Raw genomic sequence first — 20,171 nt, 5'->3', positions numbered from 1 at the left:
TATGACAGTAATATCAGGTTCATATTTGTCACTGTACTCTTTGGAAAACTCTGATGTTGGCTTGACAAAGCAGGCCCTGAAGTTGTAAGCTTGTATAGACCTTACATCGTTAACTCTTTTGACCCGGAAGAGATACAAGATTTTTTTAAAAACTCATCGTTTTTATAAAAGGAATGAAACTTCGTAAATTCTTTTTTCCCCCTAGATTTCTTAGTTATTTTTTTAATAGATGACTATTTTTTTTTAAGTCACATGTTTCGTATTTCAGTTCATCTTGTACCCAAGTATGTATGGAGTACCAAAAGGTGTTAAATACTTTCAGTAAAATTATCTATAAAGTTATATTTATTTAGTCATTTTCCCATATCTCACACACTTTCTGAACTAAATTTTGTTGATAAGTATGAAATGTGCACATATTGATGATCAACTGCCGCATGAAAATTTTACCATTTTCATCTGAGATTTTCTGAGAATAAAATAAATTGATTTGAAAACTTTTCAGAGCAATATATATATATATATATATATATATATATATATATATATAGTTTTTATGTTTTATTAAAAATAAATATGACATGTCATACATTTGTACTGTTTTTGTTCAATCGTGAGTTCATAATATTTTTAATAATTTGAATAATTCAAAGGAATTTAATTAAATTCCATTAAGTGTTTAATACTGGTAATTGTAACATTATATGTCATTGTAAATTTCATACAATTATATATTCAAATGACATTCCTTATCAATGTTGAGAAAAATATGTATGAATTTTACAGCATAGGTTGTTTTGTTTTGTTTTTTTGAGGTTGAATTTTCAAAATTCTAATTTAAAATTTCTCAATTTTTCAAGTAAGACAAAGGGGAAATGCATTAATAACATGGTGAATCATGGTAATATTCAAACCTTTGAAATTTTTCACATTCTCTCTTTAATAAGTTGCTGATCAGATACAATATGGATTTAATAATAATAAAAAAGTTACAAGTGTTTTATAAAATAACTGCAGGGTTTGGTGGATGTAATTTGATAATTTGTTACAGTCAAAAAAGTAGTGATTGTTGAGAAGTTTGTGCAACAAAAGTGATCTGTAATTTTGTCAAGCCAACATATATGAATTGTCATTTTGATGCTTGAAACAGACCAGTGATTAGCAATTGAACATACAATTGCAGAATAAAATGGCAGAAATTACAGCTTTACCAAAAAGATTCACAAATATGTAGAAAAAGATGGCAGAATCCACAATCACCTTTTGTCTTCATTCTGGTGTTCGTGGAACTGGGGTTCTATTTGACTCATTTAGCTGTCTGTGTGTGTGTGTGTGTGTGTGTGTGTGTGTGCGTGCGTGTGTGTGTGTGGAGACAGTTTGATCCTGGAATTTGGGAATGTTATAAGTGATTAGTGTTTGCATCCTGATGTTCATGGTCCTGTTGAATGACTTGATATTTTTTGGCCATTAAAGCCCCTCATTAGAGCCCCTCATTAGACCTCATCCCACAGGACTGCTGTCCATGTCATTAGGGATTTCCAGCGTGTTTAACAGATGGCAACAGACTTTATGGGGAGAGGTCATCCTTTGACTTGTCTAAAACCAAGTCATCCAAATGCATAAAATCAAGTCATTAATGAAGCCTATCACAGCTTCTTCGTTGCTCAGGGCTCTAGAGGCCATTCATATAAGTGCTTTGACTGAGAGTCCTGCCAAAATTAGTTGCTTACTGGTACTATTGTTCATACTTTGAATTAAATATTTGAACACAATCCTCAATGCTTTTACTTTCTGTTTGATCTGCAAAGAAAATATTCCTTAATGCATCCCACTTTATTAATCAAAGTACATCTTAAATTCAAGTGAACAGTGTGACCAAATGCAATAAGTATTGTTATTATCACAATATGCACATTTGCTAATACATTAATATTAATGCTTGTTGTGTGTTTTTTATATTTATCTTTACATTTAAATAAACAATGTATTATTTTTATTACTAGTATTTAAGAGTGCACAAAGTTTGTGTGCATGCTCTTCAGTTGACATCGGCATAAGAACACTTTCACATAGGTTTTTGCCTTTATAAATCCTGATTGGTTCCTCAATTTTAGTGTGTAATTAAGGATCAAATCTGATTGTGTTTTATAAATGAGGCCCCAGATTTTTTTTTTTTTTTTTTAAATTTAGTATTAAAAAAGGCCAACATTTTAATATGAAGGGGCAAAAATAAACTTGATTGAAGGCCATGGGACAAAAGAAAAAGCTGCATTATATCCAACTATATTATATTAAAATACATTATTTATTTTTTTATTATTAAAACTTTTATATTTTTATCAGATTGACAGTTTTTACATTTCAATGCAAAAATAAAACAAAAAATTAGAAACAAAGATATGTATTAATTACTTTTATTATTACTTTTATAATTATTTTCTCCTCTTGTGATATGGCATGGCGGGCCATTTGTTTGGCAAATTTCAATTAAAAATGTTCTTCAGAACATTTGCCACAGACTGACACATTTTGCTGTTTTTGGAACAGATAAATCTCTCCTTTTGAACTCTGTTAGTTTGAAATTGACAGAGCACTTTAAAAGCTGACACATACTACTAATTTAAAATCAGCTTATCATGATTCCCTTGGCGATATAACGATTTATTTCAACATCAAAGTGTCTACCCCCTGAAGGCTATGTACACTAGTTTGCTCTTAATGCAACTCATTCTGACTGCAGAACTGCTGGAGGAGCTTCCTGTCGTTACTAGTCTCCCAGATCTTCAATGTTCCCATTGCAGGTAAGTGTAAACCAGTGTCTACATGATCCAAAATCTATAGAGCAAGCTAAAAATGGATTCAAATCAGGCTAAATCTAATGAACTGCCTATATAGACTACATTTCAGGGCATCATAGGCATATTCTATGGCCAGGTTATCCAATCCAATCCAATATTCAGGTCACAAAGACTGTGCCGAAAAGCAGGAAGCGTAATCATGCGGACTTCTTTTGGCCAAGAGTTGCCATGTATCTCTCACATCCTTTACCCTATAGAGTTACTACAGTATCAGGCAATGCTTTTATCTGTTATGTGACCATGAGGAACTAGCTAAAGCTATAATAAGAATTAAAGGTCAACACCTACTTTGTGTCCAGTCTCCACCCAAATTAAAGTATACGACCATCTGTAAAGTTGGTTTCAAGGATGTGAGTCATGGCATATTTTGTACTCAAGTCATGTTTAAGGCTGTTAGTTTCCTGTTACAGTGGTGTAGAAGTGGTGCATTTCTGTAATGTGTCAGTTCTGGCCTCTAATTAAAGATAGACAGTGTATTGTGTATTCGACTGGCTCTGCTGGAGGTTGGAGGATTCTCTGTCTAGACTGGATACTTCAGGAAATGACAAAAGTAATTCATGTTGCCTCCCTGAATGTCTGATAGCTATGCAGAGAGACGCACTGGCAAAAGAACAGGCCAAAACTCAACAAACAGACTGTAAATATGTAATTTCCTTCAGTCTAAAATCACTCACCAACCTTGTCTGTGCAAATTTATCTAACTCCTCCTATGATTGTATAAAACCAGCAAACTTCCTCGTGTATATACAAGGAGGACACTGAAAAAGAATTGTAGATCCAAAAGTTGGAGTTTTGATGTTGGAATTTGGTCCCATTCTTGCCTGATATAGGTTTCCAGCTGTTGAAGAGTTTGTGGTCGTCTTTGACGTATTTTTGTTGCACAATGATGCACCAAATGTTCTCTATAGGTGAAAGATCTGGACTGCAGGCAGACCAATTCAACACCCGGACTCTTCTGCTACGAAGCAATGCTGTTGTAATAGCTGCAGTTTGTGGTTTTGCATGGTCCTGGTGAAATACACAAGGCCTTCCCTGAAATAGACATTGTCTGGAGGGGAGTATATGTTGCTCTAAAACCTTTATATACCTTTCAGCATTCATAGTGCCTTTTAAAACATGCAAGCTGCCCATACCATATGCACTTATGCACCCCCATACCATCAGAGATGCTGGCTTTTGAACTGAACACTGATAACACGCTGGAAAGTCTGCCTCCTCTTTAGCCCGGAGGACACATCGTCCGTGATTTCCCAACAAGAATGTCAAATTTGGACTTGTCTGACCATAGAACATTTTTTCCACTTTGAAACAGTCCATTTTTAATGATCCTCGGCCCACAGGACATGACGGCCCTTCTGGACCATGTTCATATATGGCTTCCTTTTTGCATGATAGAGCTTTAGTTGGCATCTGCAGATGGCACGGTGGATTGTGTTTACCGACAGTGGTTTCTGGAAGTATTCCTGGGCCCATTTAATAATGTCAATGACAGAATCATGCCAATGAGTGATGCAGTGTCATCTGAGGGCCCGAAGACCACGGGCATCCAACAAAGGTATTCAGCCTTGTCCCTTATAAACAGAAATTTCTCCAGTTTCTCTGAATCGTTTGATGATGTTATGCACTGTAGATGATGAGATTTGCAAAGCCTTTGCAATTTGACGTAGAGGAACGTTGTTTTTAAAGTATTCCACAATCTTTTTACACACTCTTTCACAGATTGGAGAGCCTCTGCCCATCTTTACTTCTGAGAGACCTCTCTAATACATCCCTTTTAGAGCTAATCATGTTACAGACCTGATGTCAATTAACTTAATTAGTTGCTAGATGTTCTCCCAGATGAATCGTTTCAAAATTTCTTGCTTTTTCAGCCCTTTGTTGCCCCCATGCCAACTTTTTTGAAACCTGTAGCAGGCATCCAATTTGAAATTAGCTCATTTAGTGGATAAAAGTGTAAAGTTTCTGCGTTTAAACATTTGTCATGTTCTCTATATTCTATTGTGAATAAAATATTGGCTCATGTGATTTGAATGTCTTTTAGTTTTCATTTTATTCAAATTTTAATTGAATTCGGGTTGTATTTTCATAACAATATAATAGTCTTTACTGACACTTTTAAACTATTTGATGCATCCTTTCTGAATAAAAGTTATTTTTTTCAAAAAAAGTGACACAAATCTTGTATCAAGTCAAGTCAAGTCACCTTTATTTATATAGCGCTTTTAACAATACAGATTGTGTCAAAGCACTTAACAGTATCAAATTGGAGGATAAAGTGTTAGTAATGTATAATAATAAGACTAAACATTACATTTTCAGTTAAAGGCATTTCATTATTGAATTCAGAGATGTCATTGCCTAGCTCAGTTTAGTTTAAATAGTATCTGTGAAATCAAATTGACGATAATCGCTAGAAATTAAGTGTCCCCAACTGAGCAAGCCAGAGGCGACAGCAGCAAGGAACCAAAACTCCCTCTGTGACAGAATGGAGAAAAAAAAACCTTGGGAGAAACCAGGCTCAGTCGGGGGGCCAGTTCTCCTCTGGCCAGGATATTATTGTTTATTTATTGTTTACTTATTGTTTTAATTAAAATTTTCAATGTATAAATGTATTATATTTCTATTTTTATATTGTTGCAATTTCTAACAATAATAGTATTATGTAGTTCGGTATTTTCTTATATTTTTTGTTATTTGTTTTATTTTAAGTTTTATTGTATTTTAAGTTGAGGTCTTCACTGGAGATATGTCCCCGGGGCTCATCCAGGTGTCCGGCCTCCGCCGACAATCAGGGCCACATACATCATCTCCTAGCGCCGATCCACCATCTGATCCAGACACGGACTGAGAAACAGACAAATATTAGAGTAGATGCCATTCTTCTTATGATGTAACGAGTACATCATGTGTTATGGGGATTGTCCCCGGTTCCGGTTGATCTAATTAATGCAGCCTAACAATCCCTTAACGGATTTGAATAATAGAAGTGTATTAGTGTGTTATGTATAAACCAAGCTAAAGAAATTTGTCTTTAATCTAGATTTAAACTGACAGAGTGTGTCTGCCTCCCGAACAGTATTAGGTAGATTGTTCCAGAGTTTGGGTGCTAAATAGGAAAAGGATCTGCCGCCCGCAGTCGATTTTGATATTCTAGGTATTATCAAATGGCCAGAGTTTTGAGAACGCAGCAGACGTGGAGGACTATAATGTGACAAGAGTTCACTCAAGTACTGAGGAGCTAAGCCATTCAGGGCTTTATAAGTAATTAACAAGATTTTAAAATCTATACGATGTTTGATAGGGAGCCAATGCAGTGTTGACAGAACCAGGCTAATATGGTCATACTTCCTGGTTCTAGTAAGGCCTCTAGCTGCTGCATTTTGGACCAACTGTAATTTGTTGATCAAGCGTGCAGAACAACCACCCAATAAAGCATTAAAATAGTCTAACCTTGAGGTCATAAACACATTAATTAGTATTTCTGCATTTGACGTTGAGAGCATAGGTCGCAATTTAGATATGTTTTTGAGATGGAAAAACGCAGTTTTACAGATGCTAGAAACACGGCTTTCAAATTAAAGATTGCTATCAAACAACACACCTAGGTTCCTAACTGATGAAGAAGAATTGACAGAGCAGCCGTCAAGTGTTAGATAGTGTTCTAGGTTATTACATGTGGGGTTTTTAGGTCTGATAATTAACACCTCTGTTTTTTCAGAATTTAGCAGTAAGAAGTTACTCGTCATCCAGTTTTTTTATATCGAAAAAATATTATATTTTATTATTATATATTGTTTCACTGGGCCACGAAGAAATATAGAGCTGAGTATCATCAGCATAACAGTGAAAGCTAACACCATGTCTCTGGATAATATCTCCCAAGGGTTACATTTAAAGCATGAAAAGTAACGGCCCTAGTACTGAGTCTTGAGGTACTCCATACTGCACTTGTGATCGATATGATACCTCTTCATTCACTGCCACGAACTGATGGCGTTCAGATAAGTACCATTTGAACCATGCTCTTCCACTAATGCCAACAAAGTGTTCTAGTCTATTTAAAAGAATGTTGTGGTCGATAGTGTCGAACACAGCGCTAAGATCCAGTAGAACTAATAAAGAGATTCAACCACGATCAGATGATAGAAGCAGGTAATTTGCAACTCTAATGAGAGCAGTCTCAGTACTATGATACGGTCTAAATCCTGACTGGAATTCCTCACAAATACTATTTTTCTCTAAGAAGGAATATAATTGTGAGGATACTACCTTTTCTAGTATCTTTGACAGAAAAGGGAGATTTAAGATCGGTCTGTAATTAACTAGATCTTTGAGGTCAAGTTGTGTTTTTTTAATGAGAGGCTTAATAACAGCCAATTTGAAGGTTTTGGGGGCATATCCTAATGACAGTGATGAATTAATAATAGCCAAAAGAGGATCTATGACTTCTGGAAGCAGCTCTTTTAGTAGTTTAGATGGAATAGGGTCTAACATACATGTTGTTGGTTTAGATGATTTAACAAATTTATACAATTCTTCCTCTCCTATAGTAGAGAATGAGTGGAATTGTTCCTCAGGGGATCTATAGTGCACTAACTGATGCGATACTGTAGCTGACGGCTGCATGGTTACAATTTATCTCTGATAGAATCAATCTTGGAAGTAAAGTAGTTCATGAAGCCATTACGGCTGTGCTCTTGGGAAATGCCAACACATGTTGATGCTTTATTTTTAGTTAATTTCATGACTGTATTGAATAAATACCGGGGGTTATGTTTGTTTTCTTCTAGAAGAGACGAAAAGTAATCAGATCTAGCAGTTTTTAATGCTTTTCTGTAGGATAGGGTACTTTCCCGCCAGGCTATACAAAATACCTCTAGTTTTGTTTTCCTCCATCTGCGCTCCATTTTCTGGGCTGCTCTCTTTAAGGTGTGAGTCTGCTCATTATACCACAGAGTCAGACTGTTTTCTTTGATCTTCCTTAAGCGTAAAGGAGCAACTGTATCTAAAGTGCTAGAAAAGAGAGAGTCCATAGTTTCTGTTACATCATCAAGTTTTTCTGCGCTGTTGGATATGCTGAGCAATTGAGATAAATCAGGAAGATTACTTACAAAGCAGTCTTTTGTGGTAGAGGTGATGGTTCTACCATACTTGTAACAAGGAGTAGAATTTACAGTTTTAGCTATATGGAGTTTACACAAGACTAGATAATAATCTGAGATATCATCGCTTTGCTGCAGAATTTCAACACCACTAACATCAATTCCATGTGACAGTATTAAATCTAGAGTATGATTTCGACAATGACTAGGTTCGGAAACGTGTTGTCTAACCCCAATTGAGTTCACAATGTCTTTGAATGCTGATCCTAATGCATCTTTTTCATTATTGACATGGATATTAACAATTAAGACTTTATCTGCAGCCAGTACTAACACAGATAGAAAATCAGCAAATTCTTTAATAAAGTCTGTGTGGTGCCCTGGTGGCCTGTATACAGTAGGCAGTACAAACATCACAGGGGATTTATCACTAACACGTGTTTCTCTAGATAATGTTATATGTAGCACCATAACTTCAAACGAGTTATACTTAAAGCCTACCCTCCGAGAAATACTGAGAATATTGCTATAAATTGTAGCAACACCTCCCACTTTACCTTTTGTATCACTGAGAAGATTTCTGCAATTACTTTTCTAAGCAGCCAGACTTATGATTTTTGTGTGTCAAACAATAACATGGACAAAAACACATTCAAATTGGCCTCTTAAGGACCAGATTATCATACAGATTGGGCTCTTTTGACCATGGGCCGGCCAGACAGCTGCATAGAAACACACTAAAAACCACTCACAATACCTTAGCAACCACATGGGCAATGACCATGCCACATGGCAAGCAAGCCCCACTCACATGTAAAAGTTTATATGGATTCTCATCTACGTGGCTTTCACAAATCCAAGAAAGGAAAAAAGGAGCACACAAAGGCAACATGAAGCTGCTGTCCTGATTGTCCTGATGTTTTAGTTTTGTTCTCATGATTTGCCAGATAAATAAAAGCTGGGCATTGATGGAGTGAGTGGACATTCACAATAGAAGATGGGCGGAGCCATTGAGCCTTATTCATACACCTGACATATGACTCCAGCATTTAAATTGCAAGAGGGAGTTTCAGTGTGCTGGGAAAACAAAGCGTCCCTCTCTCTGTTGGGTTGTTTAACCACAGTTTTTGTTGGGTTTGTTCACTATTTCCAAGCACAGGCTGTCTCTGAGGTGAATATGAAGTGATCTGCTGTGCATAGCCTCGAAGAAAAAAAAACTGTAGTAAACAAAGCCGTGACCTTCCACATTATAATAAAGGCAGGTTAATCTGAGTATGATATTAGTAATCTAATCTCTGTGGGAGGCACATATGTCTGAAAAGACCCTCCCAAACACACAATCTTGGTTTTTATGCACTGTTTAAACTGAATTATAACAGACCCCATCTAAACAAAGATGGACACTGTTTCTGTTTTCCTGTTATAACTGGCCGGCGTATTTCCAAGTTGGTCACAAGGAGGACATGCAGCTGACTGACATTCTTCCTGGGATGGCTGCTTCCCGAGAGAGCTTCTGCCATGTCTCGGGCTCCATTTCAGATCCGACTGCAGAGAGAGGAATTCCCTGGGCTGGGAAGTATTGTGAAAGTCCCTGGTCAGGACGACCTCGGAACAAAGGCCACCCAATCCCTGAAACAGGTGGCCCCTTCGGCTGGCAGTGAATGAAAGGAACATTTGTGCGCGCCTCTAGAAACTGAACACTTTTCACAGGGCTCTCTTTTCAAGTTATCGCCCGCTCTCTCTTTCTCTCTTTTTGTGTTTCTGAATATGGAAAAACACTTATTTCCAACTAACCGAACCAAAAAGTTTTTCTTCAAATCAAGTTTGTATCTATCATTAATCTGTCTTTCAAAACTCAAGACAAATTTATCCAAAGTGACAAAAAAGGTACAAAACCACTCACGTTTTGTACACTTTTGTATCTTTTTTGGAGAGAAATGAGAATAATACAAGCAAGTGTAGAGGTGCTGCTCCTGTCAGCTAAGAACAGGAAACGGAGGCTACAGTTCACACAGGCTCACCAAAATTGGACAATAGAAGATTGGAAAAAACGTTGCCTGGTCTGATGAGTCTTGATTTCTGCTGCAACATTCAGATGGTAGGGTCAGAATTTGGCATAAAGAACATGAAAGCACGGATCCATCCTGCCTTATCTCAACGGTTCAGGCTGGTGGTGGTGGTGTAATGGTGTGGGGGATATTTTCTTGGCACACTTTGGGCCCCTTAGTACCAGTTGACGCATTGTTTAAACGTCACAGCCTACCTGAGTATTGTTGCTGACCATGTCCATCCCTTTATGACTACAGTGTACCCATCTTCTGATGGCTACTTCCAGCAGGATAATGCACCATGTCACAAAGCTCAAATCATCTCAGACCGGTTTCTTGAACATGACAATTAGTTCACTTTACTCAAATGGCCTCCACAGTCACCAGATCTCAATCCAATAGAGCACCTTTGGGATGTGGTGGAATGGAAGATTCGCATCATGGATGTGCAGCCGACAAATCTGCAGCAACTGCGTGATGCTATCATGTCAATATGGACCAAAATCTCTGAGGAATGTTTCCGAAACCTTGTTGAATCTATGCCACAAAGAATTAAGGCAGTTCTGAAGGCAAAAGCGGGTCCAACCCAGTACTGGCAAGGTGTACCTAATAAAGTGGCCAGTGAGTGTATACACACACACACACACACACACACACACATACATACAGTGTATATACTACCAGTTAAAAGTTTTTGAACAGTAAGATTTTTAATGTTTTTTAAAGAAGTCTCTTCTGCTCACCAAGCCTGCATTTATCCAAAATACAACAAAAATAGTAATATTGTGAAATATTTTTACCATTTAAAATAACTGTTGACTATATTTTAGAATGTAATTTATTCCTGTGATTTCAAAGCTGAATATTTAGCATCATTACTCCAGTCACACGATCCTTCAGAAATCATTCTAATATTCTGATTTGCTGCTCAACAGCGTTTATTATTATTATGTTGAAAACAGCTGAGTAGAATTTTGTCAGGTTTCTTTGATGAATAGAAAGTTCAGAAGAACAGCATTTATCTGAAATACAAATCTTTAGTAATATTTTAAATGTCTTTATCATCACTTTTGATCAATTTAAAGCATCCTTGCTAAATAAATATTAATTTCTACCCCCCCCCCCCCCCCCCCCCCCCAAATAAAAATTATACTATATATTATATTTTTATTTCAGATAAATACTGATAAAGGCAGATAAATGATCTTTGGATCTTTCTATTAATCAAATAATCTGCTAAATGTAATGTAAATATAGAAAGCAGTTGTTTTAAATAGTAAAAATATTTCACAATATTACTGTTTTTGCTGTATTTTGGATCAAATAGATGGAGGCTTAGTGAGCAGAAGATAATTCTTTAAAAAATATAAAAAATCTTATTGTTCAAAAACTTTTGACTGGTAGTGTATATATATATATGAGTGGGTATAGTATAATACTCTTTAATACCCATATATAGTTTAATATTTAGAAGTAGTAATCTATATACAGAAAAATGCTTCTTAAAATAATATTGTAGTATGATATGACAAGATGAATTGTGCATATCACTTATATTCTGCTAAATACTGACACTGACTTAAGTGCACTGGGAATGCAATTAGATGATGGATGCAGTGTGGTGAAGCTCTGTGAGATTGTGAGCATAGCAGCCGCTCCTCTTGTGGGACACAGTGTGTGTGTGCAGACATTCCACAGCCACTGCCAATCGCATGCCAAAACTGCCCGACCCTGCTTTGAACCGGGCCGACATGTGACTCCAGTAATCCAGACAAACAGTTGTATTTGTGTGTGTGAGAGAGAGAGAGAGAGAGAGAGAGAGTCAAAGAGACAGAGAGAGCACGAATTTGAGGGATTTAGTTCATAGACAGAAGTATATAATTATCCAAGATTGTCATTGTCAATGCAATTGTATATATATATATATATATATATATATATATATATATATTATATATATGTGTATATATATATATAATTTAAAAGTATGCTCTGTTGGTCAAGAATAAAAAATGATATTGCAGGCCGACTGACTGGAGTATCTATACATAAAATACCTATACCAATGACTTTATGAAAACCTATATAGGATATCCTGTATAAAATAGCAACTATTTAACAGTGTCCGGTAATTTAGGTTGGTTTTGTGGGAAGAGCACTACAAACTTTGTATCGTCTGCTCAAACTGTGTCACAGGGTGAGATATAAACAGCAGCACTGTCCATTTTTTGTGTTTAGAGACAAAACGTCCTAACAAGACGTTCCATCCCACACCATTGCTCCATTTGTTCTGTTAGCATATGACAACTAAACAAAGATGGGAGGGGAACACGTCCCCACGGTCTGTCGACATTAACCCTCGTCTTCTGTTTAGGGTCTGATCATAAAAAATATTTCAACTATTGATGCTTCATGACTTTTACTAATCCTATGAGAAACGATTCTAAACAGACTTTCAATTTCATAACATGCATCCGGTATGCAGCAAGTTTTTCAGAGACAAGTAAACATGAATAAATTGCTATGAATTTCTATTAAGATTCTCTTATTTGTGTAAACAATGTAGTGGTCCAGTTTCAATCATTTTATTTGACCAAATTGGCTCTGAAAACTTGCTATACACAAATGTATTATAGTATACAAACAAAAAACATTTCTATTTTTTTATCTTCAACTTGATGTAGTAAAAATAACTATAATATTAGACTTATATAGACTTATTCAAAATAAATAAATAAATTGACAAAACACAACAAACTTCGTAAAACGTGAAAAAAATAAAAACTGGAAATATATATATAAAAAATTAATTCAAATATTTGTGAAAACTATCTCAGCGGTACTAAAATAATACTGAATGGATAACATTAAAGTTACATTTCTAAAAAGTCCCTATTTTGTAGCACATCAGCACTTCAACAGATATAAAACACTATTGTTCATAAAAACTGTAGATGTGAGAGAAATAAAAAGAAAATTGTAGGATTTTTTTAAGTGACTTGATAGAGATAACAGATCGTATAAATAAAATAGAATTTGTAACAACGCAAATGATTGGCTGAAATTTAAACGTGAAGTGTTAGGAAGAATCTGATTGGATGTGGGCTCCCTCAGCTAGAGAAGGGTGGCGTTTCCAAGGATTCCGAGTGCGCTCGAGCCCCGATCCAACTAGTGCCGCGCGCGTGTGTGCGTCGAGTTGGACCGGGGAGTAGGAAAACTTTCGCACTGTTTTTATCCATCAAAAACACTCGGATTGAGGACAAGACTTGGAGCTATCCTGTCGCCTAGACAGTTCTGTCGAATTAATGAGTTCTTTGGTGCGCAATGGGCGTTTACGGCGTTACATCAGGGCTTTATTTCCAACAGGTAGGTGCTGGCTAGCCATTACATTACCAGTTAGCCTTTACTTTGTTTTGCTAGCTACTCATGCTAACCAGAGCCCAAGCTTTTGTATATCCCTCAAAACACTCAAACTTCGCCCAACACGCGACGGACTTCATGTGTTCGCTCTTTAAAATGAAGTTTGACGCTTTTAAAGTGTATATAAATAGAGTCGGTTGTGTTTGAGTACACAGGAGAAAGTTTGCAGCGCTGTTAGCCGCTCATACACCAGTTGAGTCTGACCACACCACATCAAACCTCTCCGCTCACAGTCCGATTAGACGCTCTGTCCAGGGTTATCATTTAATTTTAACAAGATTAAACTTGTTTAATTAGCTCGTGTGTTGTGATACCTCACAGTTTGATACCTCTGAGATATGAATGAAGAAAATGTGAGGCGCATATAACCATGTGGCACACGGGAAAGACTCACGTTTTGCTGGAATAAGCGATTTTTTAGGGCGTTTATATTGGTCGAAGTCTATTGGTTACTACGGTTAACGAGGTTACTTTAAGACACCTGTCAAACAAAACCCCAGAACCAATCGGAAATCGCGTCAAAGCGTCTTTAGATATCTGAAAGCTTGCAGAGAACTTTGATTACAGATATAAGGTAATTTCGCTCTGAAGATTAAATAGATTTTTCACTTAAAAATAGTAAAAAGTGTTGTCAAAAATATAGACATTAAATTAAAGTGCTATATTATGATGACAAATAGTTTTTTTTTCTTTAGTAAATAATGTTTTTCTGAGTATTTTTGCAAGTTTAATTAAAATATCAAATATGTTTATCCTCCAGGGTCTTTTACCCAAACATGTGGAAAACCAAATCCAGTTGGATATTGAAGTGTGATCTTGGAGCTGATTTGAGGAGATTTCTCTAGATGTGGGCTGCAGCGTGAAATGATGGCAACGCATTGGAGGAATTCAGGCGATGAGGAAGAGCTGAGTTATGCCGGCGCATCTCTGCACTGTGAGGTGAGATCCGTGGGTTATCCTACTGGATTGCTTATTGAAGGGAAATCCCTGCTGGAGGGTCACAATGGTGATGGGATCATGGATCATCATAACCCTTTGGGTCACCCGCCTAGATCTGTGACTCTGATCAATAGGCTAATGCCAGTTGTGGGTCAATTGAGATGATCTACCATCCATAAATGTTTCTAACCAGTCAGGAATTATTATTTTTATCGAAAATTATGTAAGTTTGTATTCAGCACACCATTTTAGATGAGCTGATCTCTTTTACTGAACTTGTCACAAATACAGAAAGGCATTCTTTTTTTGTTGTAGCAATATTTCACACTTAGGTTGGAACGTGTAGCACTGGTTTGGAGGAGAAAAACTCGTAAGCATAAAAGTTGTTAGAGGACCCGTGTTTTGCAGCAGATGTTTTTATTTAATAGACTGTTTGTCTTTGATTTGAACTGTGTGCATCTACATCAGCGAGTGTACGTTATCTGTAGCGAGTAAGACTTGACTTTAGTCATAGAGTGAGTGGAGGAAAAACACTATTAAAAGGTCATTAACACCAGTGAAACACACCCTGGCATTCATCAGAAGTTGATTTTCGATGTAAACAGACAATGATTTTCTACTTCTGTTTCCTTTTGTGAGACTATTGGTGATGGACCTTGTTCTTTGTAGGGGAGATAAGGAAAATTTTGTCGGTTTTAAAATTAAAGGCATCGATCTGATGCACACTGTGGGAGCAAAAGTTAGAGCACCTAGTTAAAAAGTGCAATAAACCGTATCTTGATTTTGAATTTAGTTCATAGCCAAAGCAACTGCACAAAACACAACATAGGTCTTTTATGTTATTATGAGAAGTGTAAATATATTTTCGGGTTCATTATGAAACTGTCCGCCAAAGTGGAATTTAATGGGAAACACTGTTCTGACTAACAGTTGGAAGAATCTCAGCAGTAACATGTTGTTGAGGTCATAAGATTGAATTAAGTTGTGCTGTTGTGTGGCCTGTTGTTGTTGTTGTCACTGACTGTGTGGAATGCACCAGCTGTGCTGCTTCCTCATCCAGATCTGCTCATTATTCCTGAATGCCAGCTGTGAAAGTAATGCCTTACCTCTGCTCTCATATTGAAGAAATTCTTTTTTTCAAAGTTCTGTTATGTGGTATTATCCATGCATAGAAGTAGCTACTTCGTTTGATGCTTATATCGCTGAGGTTTTGTTTATAGCCAAGTGTGCTGAACCTGTTTTCTGATGTGGTGAGTTTGCATATCAAAAGTCTTTTGGAAGTCCAGACTGGTGTTTGTCTAGAAGGTTTAGCTTGGGTTAATGTTTTGACTCTTGGTGAACTCTGTTGTCCTTTCAGCACAAAACCAGCCTGGATTTTTCCACACTTTTTCACAGCCTGGAGTTTATTTGCTGTCTGAAGTTCCTTTGTAGCTCAAGAGAAAGATGAAGGACTGTAATCTGTAATCATAAGTGTGTGCTGCAGAAGAAATGAAATTCTTTGGATGCTCTTGAAGGAAATTCCCTGGCAGGCGAGGAGCATCCGTTTATCTATGGGGGGAAGCTTTTCTAAACAGTCTAAGCCACACAGTGAGATCGCAGTGCAGCTACAATGCAAACAGCTGGTGTGAAACCTCTTCCTTTAAACACATGGTCAATGTGGAGACCATCTGAATGCTGACTCTGTCAAAGAATATGTGCAATATTTCTTTTGCTGTGTAGTTTGGTATTAACTTATGGCTTTCAGTGTGGGTTGTGCCGACTTTGTCTTGAATAGTAAGGTTTGCTTAGTTTTTGGGTCTTTTTGTAAGTTAAGTAGTAACACTGACCGTCTTTTCTCTTGCTGTCAGTTTGAGCTGTCAGACATGGTCTGGATCTTTTCCTACAGGCGTGTATGTGGTCAGTGATTTGGTTTCGTTTTTCATTTTGGTTTGTTTTTCTCAAATAAGCAGGGTTTTCCCATTTAAAAAGAAAGCGAAGTGGGTTAAATGGAGAAAAGGTAAGCGAGTGCTAGTGATTTATGTTGGGTATCGGTGTCCTGCTGTGATATTAGTTCACTCCCATGAATCAACATTTTTGTGCTCAGCCTGCCGAATCTTTCCATTGGCCTTCTGAATGAAGACCTTTGTATAAACCCCTGTCCACATTCACGGCGGGTTGAAGGTCATCTATTTATAGCATCTGCCGATTTGCGCTCCCATTACCCCTCCCCTTTAATCTAATATTCAGCACTGCCTCTGTTTTTCTGCTGAAATAGAGTCGAGGGACAGGATGTCTCTCTTCTGCCAGTGGTAGGTCTGTCTTCATTAGGAGCTTCATACTGAGTGATGAGAAGGGAAACCTGTTGCCTGCATGCTGATTAGATGAGCCAAAGATTTAATGTGTGAATGGGAAGATTTAAGTCTGTTTTTTTTAGCTTGGTGCTTGTTTCGCATGGCTCAGCTGAACTTATGTTGATAGAAGACTGAAATGTGGATTTCTGTGTTAACACTGGTTTTTGAATAGTACATTTTTCCTGTTTAGTTTGTTACACAAGTGACTCATTTTATATTAACAGTCCTCGGTGTAAATAATATTAGCTCATTGTGCTTGGCCTGCAGTGCTCCATTACTCAATTTCAGAGTTTTAAAGCTTATTATGCATTGAGCTGCACAAGCTTTGGAATATCACAGGATTGTGACTCTTGCACTGTGCATTTTAATGGGGATAGTTCAGACAAATATATATTATCATCATTAACTCACCCTCATGTTGTTCCAAACCTGTATGATTTACTGGGATAAAAGAACAAAACTCTAAAAAAGACAAAAAAAAGCACCATAAAAGCGCTTTGGTATGTTGTCTTTAAGTTGGAAAATATGCATATATGGATGTTTAAGTGGTTTGCAGTGAATCTCGGTCTGTTTCACATACAAATGTGGCAAGGCTTCAGTAAAAAGGACTGTTGTTTTGGAGCCTGAGTCTGTGATCATGATGTGGTTTTTATTGTATGGAAAACAATCTTTAGCCTGGAGGCTCATTAAAACCTCTCTTGTTGTGTTCCGTGGAAGAATGACAGTCATACAGGTTTGGAACAACAAAAAGGTGAGTAAATGTTGACAAAATCCCCATCTCTTCCCAACTCAGAATGCACTGGAAGTGGGGAATATAATTTTGAGAGAAAGTAACGCTGAGTCTCTCTGCATTTCTAGAATTCTCTTGTTATTTTGAGTATATGGTTCAGTATTTATCATCATCCTGTTATTGGCGAATGTTGACATAATTTCCTTGTGAAATGCATTTTGAGAAGATTAATGAGGCAGAGCTGGTCTCAAACTCATTTTTTGTGTTTATGAATTGTTTTGATGCTTCAGCCATTTCTTGATTTTCTGGTTGACCACAGTTTCTCCATTGAATAAAACGTCACTGGAGGGCTTGACTAATGCTTCCTCCTACTACTTCACTGTTGGATAAATAACTATTTTGAATGTGTTTATTAGTGTAAAAGTTCCATTGATTAAAATTGATTTAAGCATAATCTGGATTAAAGAGCTAGCTAAGACAAATGACATTTGTCCTTATTTACTCACCCTCTTGTTGTTCCAAACCTGTCATTTTGTCATTTTCATTTGCAGGACTTTGTGAAGAATGTTGGTAGCCAAACAGTTTGTGACCTCTGACTTCCATATTATGGAAATAAAAAAACAAACAAAAACATTGATACGTTTTTTTGGTTTTTCAGAAGAAAAAGTAATACAAGTTTGAAACGGTATTAAGGCTGTTTCACACTGAGCGTGATGAGAAAAAGCAAGACGGGTTGGTCCAGTGTAATTGGTCGACCAGTGAACTGAGTCAGCCAACAGACGAAACCTAAGACTCAAGAAGAAGAAAACAAAATGACAAAGAGGAAAAAGAACGAAAAATACGAAGGCAAACAAATACAAACAAGGAACGTAACATACGCATCGTCTTTTAATTTTAAGTTTAATATGTGATCGCAAAGCAATCAGGAAAAAAGGCCTTACATTTTTTTAATTTTTAAGTCATAACGTAAATGTGTATATAGTCGTCAGCAAAAACTTCACTTGCAAATTAATTTTTTTGGTCGCAAATGAACACTTCATAATGAGCATCTTCTGGATGATATATTTCAAGATTGTTTGAGTCTTGACCTGAATGTCTTCATAAGGTGTCACAGTAATTTTTAAAGACACCTTAAAGGATGAAAAATATAATAATATGCAGCCGAAAGATGCACATGGTAGTATACATGGTAGTATATAGTAGGTCATATATATTTGTTTTAGCATTCCTAGCTTTCGGCTTTTCCCCATTTCTCAGCCCTGTTACTGATCATCATATTATTAACTCCTCGACCAGAAGGCAAAATAGATTCTCAATTCAATAGAGAAAGACAAATTGTTTCCAGCTACTGTTTCATGCCTTAAAAGAACAGCATGCCAGACATAGTTAGTTCATTTAGAGTTTATTCATTTAGGAAGAATAATCACTGACTCATGTAATGACAGAAAATACATTATAGGAAAAGTATACGGTGTAAAAGTGTACCATATTTTACTACAATAAACAGTTTGGTGTGAGCATGTCAGACATTCTGGTTTGAGTTTTCTGAGTGGCTGTCATTGCTGATGTCACCCAGTCTCTTGTTTCAAGCCCATGCTTGTAGTAATGCTTGTCCTCTGGATGCACCTTTTGTGCGACGTATCCAATTGAATACACCTGCTATCATGACATGACTATATTGCTAAATTCCTGGAAGGACAGGAGCCTGGAGAATAAGCCTGGGGAATTTATAGTTTATCTAGCTGTTGCTATCTAATAAAGGAACACTTCAGCTTTATGATGCAAGCCCAACCACCCTCCACGCACCTCCAGGAGCGCAACACATTGTCCAGGTGCACCTGCGCTCATCATGAATTATTTACAGGCTTATTGCATACCCTGAAAGAACTGCTGCTCCTCACTCATCCAGAACAAAAGGGTGGTGTGTACGGAGAGTATCACAGATATGACCAGTATTGGTGCTTAGCTTTTGTCACAAGGTGTGTCTGTACAATGTGGTTTGACATAAGTGCCATTTTATACTACTGCTGTTCATCAGTGTATGTATATATATATCCAAGATGCACCAATGTAATTGATGTAATCGTCATTAATTACATAAAGACATTGATTTGCATGAAATTTAATGTGTTACTCTTTATGTTCTTCACTAGCAGTAGCCACTTATGTATAACACTAATGGTAACCAATGCCAGAATGCTCACTAATAACAGTAGAATACAGTTGTTAGTCCTTGGGTTGGGTGCTGAACTTGGGTGCTGAACCAAAGTTCAGTACCTGAGAATGCATTTAGGCATGTATGTTACAGAGAGAGAGAGACCCTGTGACGTGATGTCACCTCTGCAACTCATTCAAACACAACACACAGGGAAAATGAAATGTTCTTAAGTGTGGTTACAGGGCTCTAGGCTCATTCTTCCCACTGGTCGCACTTTTGCAACTAACTTTCTCAGTTGGTTGCACGAGCACATAATTTGGTCGCAATTTATTGTTTTTTTGGTACAACGTTTGATTAATGCATGCTGATGAACTTTTATCATAGTTTATAGTTATATGGTAACGAAAGTGTTCAACATTCAACCTGTTCTTCGTCAGCATTATTTTTGATTTAAATTTTGTGTACAAGAATTTGTTTTTTCGTGCGCTTTCACTTTCAAATTCACAATCTTGGTGTCACGTTTTACAAAAAAGATCATTCTGTTTTGCTTATACACCTTTCACTTGTTGAATGAACAAACACACTG

The 20,171-nt window shown here is 36.9% G+C and overlaps 1 protein-coding gene across 1 annotated transcript in view; it reads left to right on the top strand.

Annotated features, from left to right (window-relative positions):
* Positions 1 to 13,162: 13,162 nt before the first annotated feature.
* LOC306846143 (rho GTPase-activating protein 21-like) overlaps positions 13,163 to 20,171 on the top strand; it is a 57,896-nt gene continuing 50,887 nt past the window's right edge. Inside the window, exons 1-2 of the mRNA XM_079379275.1 lie at positions 13,163 to 13,374; positions 14,189 to 14,367. Coding sequence (XP_079235401.1) covers positions 14,293 to 14,367 — 75 coding nt within the window. The 5' untranslated portion in view covers positions 13,163 to 13,374; positions 14,189 to 14,292. The remainder of the gene's footprint in view (positions 13,375 to 14,188; positions 14,368 to 20,171) is intronic.

The sequence above is a fragment of the Barbus barbus genome (genome assembly GCF_936440315.1).
Source record: "Barbus barbus genome assembly, chromosome: 26".
NCBI classification, from domain to species: domain Eukaryota; kingdom Metazoa; phylum Chordata; class Actinopteri; order Cypriniformes; family Cyprinidae; genus Barbus; species Barbus barbus.
Note: the sequence above shows the minus strand (reverse complement) of the source record. Positions and strands in the feature narration are given on the sequence as shown.